Source organism: Lacerta agilis, chromosome 8 (genome assembly GCF_009819535.1).
Source record: "Lacerta agilis isolate rLacAgi1 chromosome 8, rLacAgi1.pri, whole genome shotgun sequence".
Lineage (NCBI taxonomy): Eukaryota > Metazoa > Chordata > Lepidosauria > Squamata > Lacertidae > Lacerta > Lacerta agilis.
The window spans coordinates 75,394,071-75,404,739 of NC_046319.1; the positions used below are offsets into that span (position 1 = coordinate 75,394,071).

A 10,669-nucleotide genomic window follows, 5' to 3' on the forward strand; every position below is an offset into this window, starting at 1 on the left:
CCAAACCCCTGGGGGTGATAGGAAGAAACCAAGCTATGTTTTGCATCATTGATAGACCCTGCTTTATCTGCATGGGGAGATTGTTAAGGGGGGGGAGTGTCTCTCAGTTCCTTGATCTGTTGGAAGATTGTAACGGCCAGGATCTTTTAGGGAAGAAAGAGCAAAAAAACATATAAATGGTCTCGGCCCAGTATACCTGAAGGAAGAAGAAGAAGAAGAAGAAGAAGAAGAAGAGTTTGGATTTGATATCCCGCTTTTCACTACCCGAAGGAGTCTCAAAGCGGCTAACATTCTCCTTCCCCTTCCTCCCCCACAACAAACACTCTGTGAGGTGAGTGGGGCTGAGAGACTTCAAAGAAGTGTGACTAGCCCAAGGTCACCCAGCAGCTGCATGTGGAGGAGTGCAGACATGAACCCGGTTCCCCAGATTATGAGTCTGCCGCTCTTAACCACTACACCAAACTGGCTCTCCCAGTTTGGAGCATCTCCACCCCCATTGTTCTGCCCAGACACTGAGGTCCAGCTCCGAGGGCCTTCTGGTGGTTCCCTCGCTGCGAGAAGTGAGTTTATAGGCAACCAGGCAGAGGGCCTTCTTGGTGGTGGCGCCTGCCCTTTGGAACGCCCTCCTATCAGATGTCAAGGAAATAAACAACTATCTGACTTTTAGAAGACATCTGAAGGCAGCCCTGTTTAGGGAAGTTTTTAATGGTTGATGTTTTATTCTGTTTTTAATCTGTTGGGAGCTGCCCAGAGTGGCTGGGGAAACGCAGCCAGATGGGCGAGGTCTAAATAATAAATTATGATGATGTTGATGATGATGTATCGCCTGGCATTCAGCCAAAAATTGCTGCCAGAGAAGGTTACCGATCAATAAAAACAAGACGGTCCCTGTCCTTGGACACGAAAAAACTAAAAAAAGACATAGCACAGAAATAAAATGACTTGCGATGGAGGAGAAAATAAATTAAAGGAAGTACTGGTTTTGGGGTGCAAGGTCTTCCAATGGCCAGCTGGATAGAAACTGTTCTGGGAAAGGAGCTGAAAGCGACTGGACTCTCAACTGCGTACATGGAGTGGCCCTGCATCCCTTCCTTCCTCTGCTACAGCAGGATGCAACTGGTGTTTCCCATTAATAGTTGGGGTGTGTGTGCATTCCTGAACTGCCCAAGAGAATGGAGGGAAGGAGGGAGGGTGGACTCTCCCATCCCTCCCTTGCCAGAGTCCCAAGGCGTCTCCAAAGGTGCCAGGGAGCCCTCTAGTCAGGTGGCCCAATGAAGGCTTCCCTTGAAACTCAAGAAGCAGCTTCAGGGTAGGGAGAGTGAAAGGGACGACTCCTCATTTCCACTCCATGGGCCAAGGAAGTTGAGCTCCCCTTACGCAACTGTTATGTGCACAACATAACCCACGAGTTGGATTACAGGTGTATTGAGAGCGCTTCACTTTTGATTGCGTGAAGAAGATATATTTCCAACAGCCAACAGAAGGAGGAGAGTTAAAGAGAAACGGGCCACGCATCTAACAGAGGTTCTTAGGAACGTCTCCTTTATTATCCCATATGGAGAAGAGTTACACACCCACCCCACCTCCCAGCCAAGGTCTTGAAGACACAAATACCAATGTACCGGCAAGCTTTTTCATTCTGATCTCTCTTTAGATGCTGGGTGAGATTCCTTCCTCATAGACATGTGAGAGAAATAATCATGGATTTGAGGAAAACACTGGGGCTCTAGACCACTCCCTAAAGTCATTTTTGTACTTTTGGCGGAACTGCACAATGGGGTCAATGTACGGCTTCAGTAAGTGCTTGTGGATCGTCTCCGCTCCTTTTCTGAACAGCTCCTGGGCGTGGTCAAGATAGGGCTGAAGGGCTGCCTGCAATTCTTGCAGCTTCTTAATGTGCGGATCCAACCGGGTTCTCAGAGTTTGCACTTCCTGCGGCAGCTTCTCGTCTATCTTACGGTTGATCTCCTGGGCTCTTGCGACGACGGCACTGCGTACGGTTGCTGCGTACGGACCCACCCTCTCTAGGACGGGATCCGCGTAACCCGCCAGGGCAGATTGCAATGCTTTGCCAAGCTCTTTTAACTTATCCCCTTCATGTCTCTGCAGGCCATACAGGGCAGTGATAGCCTTTTCCACAACCTGTGCTGGCACCCCCACAAACACATCAAAAGCTTCCACGACCTCATCAGGTAACTCTTCGTCCAGGTTCTGCAAGCGCCTGCTAATATTCATATAGACAGACTCAAGAAATTTCCTGTAAAGGGGGGGGGGAGAGAGGATTGGAAAGTTTTAAGAAGGAGAAGGGGGGGGGGTTTAGGGATCATCCAAACTTCTGCTTGTCCCACTGAATTGGAACAAGTGTCAATAGTTTTTCTGCAGACTGATGTTTTTTCTGATTTAGCGGTAAGCAAGTAGGTTTTTCTAGGCAAAGCGATGCGACAAACGAAAACCTGCTTGGAACTGCTTAGTCACAGTAGGCAGACCTATTTCATTGAGTGGGACGCTCCTGAATTTAAGGTTACAGGTAGGTAGCCGTGTTGGTCTGCCATAGTCAAAACAAAATAAAAAATAAAAAAAATTCCTTCCAGTAGCACCTTAGAGACCAACTAAGTTTCTGAAGAAGTGTGCATGCACACAAAAGCTCATGCCAAGAACAAACTTAGTTGGTCTCTAAGGTGCTACTGGAAGGATTTTTTTTATTTTTTATTTTGTTCTGAATTTAAGGGGCAGCCTTCCTTGTCAGGTGGGGCAGCCACATATGGCTTTGCCTGCACCCATTTCTCCTTGCTTTAAGTGGGGGAGAGAGCCTTCCTGGGAGGGCTCACTTGATCTGCCCATTTGTCGAAGGGGAGGCACAGGGGAGACAGCCCCATCCTCAGTTGAACTGGCTTGAGCCGTCGCTATCCAAGATTTCTGTTCAAACACCCAGGCTTTTAAGACTCTGTTCTGAGGAGGATTCCAAAGTAGGCATCTCCTTGTCTGCTGCCTGAGAGGGATTCATGTGTGTGTCACCTGTTATACCCTCAGCCCTGTCACCCATGCCGCCTGCAGTGGGAGGGGAAGGTGCAGGGACCTGGGGCTGGCCGATCCATGGGGTCAAGTGGTGGCAGTGGGGCTGGCTCAAAATTCATTAGTTCAGCTCCCATACCTTCCCCAACCCCAGAAAGTTATGTCGGCATCACTCCCATCCATCTGTTCTCTAGAAATAACATCTCCTCTTTCCTATGTGGGAAGAGAGCCGTGCAGAGTGGAAACAAGTCTGATTTGCTTACAAAATCCCCGGGCCCTCCTCTGTTCTTTCAACGATGGCGACTTTCCCAAGCAATGTGTGGATGACGTTTTCGGCATCTTCTCTCCCCTGTTGGGTTAGCTTCTCCAGCTTGGAATCCGGCTCATCTCTGAGAACAGAAGCCCAAGTCCCTAGAAGACAAAAAAAAAGGAAGTGCAAAGCCTGTTTGGTACAGCAAGCAGCAAATCAAAGCTTGACATATAGATTCCTTTCTTTAATGTTTGAGGGTCAAAATTAGAAGGTCTTTGTTAGGGCTGGTGCTTCATGTAGAAACAAAATAGTTTATGTCAGTGTTTTACCACCTTCTTCTGCCCATGGCCCATTTCTGACTTTGTTTTCTTCCTGTGGACGTAGCCAAAGGGGGCAGCTGCCCCCCCATAAGTCAAAAAGTAAAAATCAATACAAATCTGAGGCTCTGCCACACCCACAAACAAAAATCCTGACTATGCCCATGCCCCCACCCGTCTACCGGTAGAAAAGTAGCTCTTTAAATGTTTTCTTTTTCCAATACAACATGTTTTATTTATTATTTTAATGATTTATACAAAATTACATAAAATGATAGGAACATAATAAAATATTGTTGAAGCAGAAAAACATAGAATCATGGGGCTGGAAGGGACCCCAAGGGTATTCTGACTATTGAAAACCCCTGCAATGTAGGAAACTCAGCTAAAGCATGAGTTTGCCATGGGACAAATGGCCACCCATCCAACCTCCGTTTAGAAACCTCCAAGGAGGGAGAGTCCAGAACCTCCTGAGGGAGATCCATCTTCCGTGCATTATAAAAAGTAAACAACACTTAGGTGACAACACTTCTGTTCTGCCCCCAGTTATTACGTGGGAGCAAAACACCAATTACAGTGGTACCTCGACTTATGAATTACTCGACATACGAATTTTTCGACTTATGAATGAAAAAACTGCCCACACGCCTACGAATTTTTCGACATCCGAAGGACATCCGTTGGTGGTTTTAGATGGGGTTTACTCGACTTACGAATTTTAGATGCGGTTTACTTGACTTACGAATTTTTCCGAATTTTTCGTTTCCAATGCATTCCTATAGGGAAATCGCTTTTTTCGACTTACGAATTTTTCGGCCTACGAATGTGCATTCGGAACGGATTAAATTTGTAAGTCGAGGTACCACTGTATTTGACACAGAGGGGGAAACCTACAGATAGAGGCCAAAAGGCGCACAGGGAGTGCTGTATATATGGGAGAATTTTAAAAAACAAGTGGTCCTCACTGACCTGATGCAAAAAGATATTGTCATCTGGAGGAGCCCTGGCTGCCTAGATAAAACACTATAGCCCCCCCCCCAACTTTATCTGGGAGTAAGGCCCACTGAACCCAGTGCGGCTTTCTTCTGAGTAGAGACTTAGTTATTTTCTAGATGCAAGTCAGCACCTTGCAGAGTCAGGCCCAGGCTGCCACCGGGCCCAGCACTGGCGGCAGCATCTGGCTCGCTCTACCCTACCCATTGCCACCCCACCACCGCACTTACCTGACCTGGGTGTTCTGGATCGCAAAGCCAGAGCCTCAGCGATCGCCCTCTCCCACCCAAAGCAAATCAGGACTGCTTCAAGAAAGCAGCGCTAGGCCCTGGTGACATCCAATCAGGATTTTTTTTTTTGAATGATTGTTTCCCTTCACTTCTCACTTCCCTCTGGGGCCCCCTAGCCTCATGCTGTGCCCCCCTTTACACAAAATTCACTTGTGCCCCCACCTAGGAATATCCTGGGGGGGGGGCGCCAGGGGGCCATATGGTCCCCGGTTGGGAAATGCTGGTTTATGTTATTTCTAACTCAGGTCCCTTATTTTATGTGGGGAATTTTTTTCTATTGCAAATACTGTCTGTGGGGGAGCTGAGGCTGAAATATGGTCTAGTATTGGTACTAGGGAAAGGAGCAGGCACTCCCTGGGCACAGGTGGTTTCAGGTGTGGCACAAAACACCTGGGGCTTGTGCCTCTGGGCCACTCAATAACAACACTCCTTGTGTAATAATCACTTTATAGATCTACTAGTGGTTTAAACCCGTTAAAATAACGGGCGCTAGAACGTATGTGGCGCTGTTGCTGGGGAGGGGGAGGCGACGTTGACGCTCTCAGCCAGGTCTCTTCGGCGCGTGCGCCCAGCCTTCCTCCCACCGCTTCCCCTCAGCAACCCCAGGGGCCGACCAGGTCCGAGGGGAGCAGGGAGAGACGGGCCCGCCTGCCTCTGCCTGCATGCCTCAGCTGTGGTGTGTTTGCCCGAGCGAGCGAGCGACGGACGGACCGACGTGCCAGCTGTCTGGGGCAGCCACTGTGGAGGCAACGGCGTGCTCCTCTTGCCGGGCTAGAGCCAGCCGGCTAGCACTCGCCCCTCCTAGTTAAAGCCGACCCCGCCGCCACCGGGGGCCTTCCCGTCCTCTCAGTGGCGCCACCTCGCGTCCCTCGTCCGGGGGTTGGGAGGGGGCTGGGGGGAAGAAGGGGGCGAGGGGGAGGGGGAGCAGCCGCCGCCGCTCCTGAGGAGATTCTGCGGCGGTGGCGGGCGACGTGTGGCGGAAGAGGAGGGGTCCAGCCAGCCCCGCGTTTCTCTCTCTCTCTCTCTCTCTCTCTCTCTCTCTCTCTCACGGAAACCTTCCCCTCAGCTTCTGCCGCTTTTCCTCTTCTTTCCCTCTTCCTTTTTTTTTTAATAGGCGTCCCTATTCGGCCTCCGGAGCATCGGCGCTCTGTGGGGCGGGCTGTTCTGCGCCACTCCCGGGCCGCTAGTCCTCGGGGCCCCGAGTCAGACGGCGGCTGCAGCAGCTGTAACAGCGTAGCCTCCCTTCTCGGCCTCCCCTCGTCCTCTGGAGCGCCGACGTTCTGATTCCAACCGCCCCACTTCAACTGCCCCCGCTGCTCCCGGCCCGATGTCTCTCCATCCAATCCCTGTGTCTGTGGGGCACATGCACAGTAGCGCAAACCCAGAGACACACGGAATGGACGCAGAGACACTTGGGTTTTATATATATAGATGGAGTGGCTTCCCACCCAGGGCCGGATTTAGGTTTGATGAGGCCCTCAGCTACTGAAGAATAGTGGGTCCCTTTATATGTCCAGCTGTCCTTTGTGAACAACAAATTGTCGCTGTTTTTGTGTTGAATATATGCTCTATGGTAATTTATGGACCTAATAGGTCCATACACAATACAAAACACTGCAGCTGTATGTAGGTTTTATTTTATTTGTTTTTTTATCTTATATTTTGGAAATATACATCCAGGTTTTATTCCTATAGTTTTTTGGGGGGGCCCCAAGAGAGTGGGGCCCTAGGCTATAGCTTGTTTAGCTTATGCGTAAATCCGGCACTGTTCCCACCACTGGATTATAACTCTCCCTCTCTCTCTAAAATGGGGACATGAGGTTTCAAAAACACAAGCCGCATGTCAGAGAACCCAAATAGGATCCCAGCCAGTTGTCACATAGTTTTGTTCTTCTGGAAATGGTGCAGACTGAAGGGGTATTTACAGTTTCCCTATAGATCACCCCCCCACCCCCCAGCTTGGCCCGCTAGCATATCCTCAGGAAATAGACCCACAAAGCACCCCCCCACACACACATAACTAGATCTCCCAGCAAAGGAAAGAGATTAGCCCTCTACAGTCGTTCGCTGTTGACCCTCCAACAGTGATTTGCAGAATGGACTTTGCTCCCTCAAAGCCACATCTAGGACTTTTGGAACGAGAGACACCAAGAAGGTGGACAGGCCAGGGTTTGATCAGATGAACTGAAGGCCCTCCCTATATTGGGGCACAACTGAGGGGCAGCAGGAGTGGGGCAAATGCCAACCAACATGTACATGCCCTTGCAGCCTTAGCTTCTTGCAGTGTTTGTTTGCAGGGAAGAGCTTCCTTGCCATGACACTCTGCATGCAAGTTTCCGCAAAGCAGTGGCGTAGGAAGGGTGGGGCATAGGGGACGGGCCGCACCATGTTACAGGGGAGGGGGGTGAACTCCCTGGCCCCTCCCACCACTCCCCCGCTGCCCGGCACCCCATCTGTGCTTCTTTACGTACAGCCGGGACAGCCCCACGAGCCGCCACTCGCTCACCGGCTCGCTGCGGGAACAGCAGCGCCAGCCCAGATGCACTACGCATGCCAGGAAATTCCGGGCATGCGCAGTGCATCCGACATGTGGCATGACACCCCGCCCCCAGGGGGTGCCTCCGCTCCGCCGCCCCAGGCGGTGAAGAGGCTTCCTCCGCCACTGCCTCAAGTGATTCCTCTAAGTGGCAGCACCCTAGGAAATCTTTGGAGCTCTTCCTACACTGTGAGTACGGTAGGGCGAGTGTGTGTCCTACTTCACAGAGAATACCTGAATGGCTGTGTGGTCCAGGTTCAGTTGAAAGAACCCTGAGAGAGCTTCAAGACAACCACACAGCTCACCGGACTGCAGACAGCTCCGGCAGCTTCTTTTGTCCTTTTTGTCAAAGGGCACCCTTAGGTAGGGGCAGCCACTGAATAGGGAGCTTGAGTTTAGCTAATATCTACAGTATGTTGCTAAATTTACATCCCACAAGGTGGAATGCAAGGCAGCTGCTAGCCTGATGTTGACCTTCCACTCACCTGTCAGGATGGCCAAGGCCAGTGTGAGGACGAAAAACCTCATGGTACTTTGGTGGAGGGTCCTGAGAACAGGTGCCTTTGAGGGGGGGGGGAACCTTCCCTTGTTATCTCCCATGGTCATTGCAAAACTACAGAGAGGACAAACTTTAAAAATTTCTCATTTAACCTAATAAATAGCTGGAGGCAACGCAGGATATCCAAACAGATTAACCAACTTTCTCAAAACGTTTAAAATGTGTATCCAACAGAGGGGAATGCTGGGCAGCTCATGGCCTGATGTTGACCTTCCATTCGCTTGTCAGGCCAGGGTGAGAAGAAGGAACTTCATGGTGGTTCAGAAGGCAGGGGCTGTCTCTGAGCAAGGGAAGAATGAATCTGTTCCATCCACATCCACCGCTTATTCCAATGTCATTTATTAACACAGAAGGGCACTGGGGATCAGATGCCTCTCGTTGTGGCACAGCTTCTCTTGCCATCTCCTGTGGTCCTTGCCCCAGTGTCTAAATCCACTGGCACAAAGTAGAGGAGGCAGCGATGTATGGTAACTAAATTCCATCAAAGCAATAGTGTTGCAATGCACACACAAATACCCCGAGGCCTCGTGGAAGGCAGTGTTCATAGATACCTGTTTGGGACAGCCTTTATCTGTCAGGTCTCTTTGGAGAAAAGAGCCCCAAAGATGGAGGGTTTATGAGCACGTGGTAGTGGCAAAGTTTCAGCTTCAATTCTGGTGACAATATATGCATTTGCTTTTTTATCCTGATGTTCTGAGTCTTGCTTCTCCTCAGCTGTTCTTTTATATAGCCAAACAATCAGGGTGAGGCCAAGCTGTTTTGACACCCTATAGATAGAAGAAATTGATTTTTGATGCTCCTCCTCCCCAAAATGCCATAGCAACTTGTTTATATCACACCTTTCCTTCAAGGTGGCATAAGCGGACCATTTTATATTCACAACAACCCTGCAAGGTAGGCTAACCTAAGAGACTGCGACCACATTTTTTAAATGTCCTTTCCAGAACCTTTTCCAACACTTCAAAATCATTTTTAAGCTGAGGCAACCAGAACTGTGCACAGTATTCCAAATATGGTCACACCATAGGTTTGTATAATGTCATTATGGTATCTTAAATTTTCAATTCCTTTCCTAATGACCCCTAGCCCGGAATTGGTCTTTTCACAGTTGCCACACCCTGGGTCAAAATCTTCATCAAGCTTTCCACTATGACTTCAAGGTCTCGTTCCTGGTCAGTCACAGCCAGTTCAGATCATCTATTGTTAAAATGCCCTCTTTATCATCCTGTTATTCTTAGGTTCGATAGCATGAGCTCAATCTGATCACTCTGATTGGCACAAACTATCCCTGAAGAGGATGCCATTTGTTCACATAGGGCACTAGCATAGGGTATCTATAGACTTGTTTACAAAGCTATTGTACTACCAACCTTACTGTATGCTTGTGCAACATGGACCACTTATAAAGACCATCTCCAACTCCTCGAAAGGTTCCATCAACGGTGTCTCCGAAAAAATTTACACATCACTTGGGAAGACAGGTGAACTAATACCAGTGTACTGGAAGAAGCAAAGATCACCAGTGATTCTTCAACATCAACTTCGTTGGACTGGTCATGTTGTGCGGATGCCTGATTATCGTCTTCCAAAACAACTACTCTATTCCGAACTTAAAAATGGAAAGCATAATGCTGGTGGTCAACAAAAGAGGTTTAAAGATTGTCTCAAGTTGTCTCAAGTTAAATATTTAAATAATGTAGTATAAACACCAACAATTGGGAAACACTCCAATTGGAGAACAGCCTTTGGAGATGCTCAAACTCAAGACGCAAGGGAGAATCGTGCTAAGAGGAAGGCACAGTTTGGCAAACCCACACCGTGATCAACTCCCACCCGGAAACCAATGTCCCCATTGTGGAAGGACGTGTGGATCTAGAATTGGCCTCCACAGTCACTTACAGACTCATTGTTAAAACTGTGTTTATGGAAGACAATCTTACTCGGCTATGAGTGATAGCCAAAGAAGAAATATCTATCATGGGAATTCATAGACCCTGCTCTATCTCCATGGCGAGATTGTTTGGGGTGGGGGTGGGTTGTCTCTCAGTTCCCCGATACGTTGGAAGTTTGTAGTGGTCAGGATCGTTTAGGGAAGAAAGCACCAAAAAACATATAATATACTGGTATTCCAGAGAAGGTTAAAGGTAAAGGTAAAGGGACCCCTGACCATTAGGTCCAGTTGTGTCCGACTCTGGGGTTGCGGCGCTCATCTTGCGTTACTGGCCAGGAGAGCCGGTGTACAGCTTCCGGGTCATGTGGCCAGCATGACAAAGCCGCTTCTGGCGAACCAGAGCTGCACACTGAAACGCCGTTTACTTTCCCGCCAGAGTGGTACCTATTTATCTACTTGCACTTTGCCGTGCTTTCGAACTGCTAGGTTGGCAGGAGCAGGGATCAAGCAATGGGAGCTCACCCCGTCGCGGGGATTTGAACCGTCGACCTTCCGATCAGCAAGCCCAAGAGGTTCAGTGGTTTAGACCACAGCACCACCCGCGTCCCTGTTTTTATAGGTACAACATAATCCACATATTGGATTACGGGTGTATTGGAGCCCTTCGCTTCTGCTTGTGAGAAGAAGATGGCTTTGCAACAGCCAACAAGAAGAAGACAGTTGAGGGGAAACAGGCACCACATCTATCAGAGGTTGTCAGGGACGTCTCATTTACTATACCATTTGGGGAAGATCACAGATTTAGACACGCACACACCAAA

General features: G+C 49.2%; 1 protein-coding gene across 1 annotated transcript; it reads right to left on the reverse strand.

Moving 5' to 3' along the window:
* Nucleotides 1-1,655: 1,655 nt before the first annotated feature.
* LOC117051729 lies at nt 1,656-7,947 on the reverse strand. Its single transcript, XM_033158362.1, has 3 exons — nt 7,884-7,947; nt 3,276-3,423; nt 1,656-2,257 (listed from the first exon to the last, which is right to left on the reverse strand). Exons 1-3 carry the CDS (start codon nt 7,924-7,926, stop codon nt 1,699-1,701), a joined length of 750 nt encoding a protein of 249 aa, XP_033014253.1. The 5' UTR covers nt 7,927-7,947; the 3' UTR covers nt 1,656-1,698.
* Nucleotides 7,948-10,669: the final 2,722 nt, after the last annotated feature.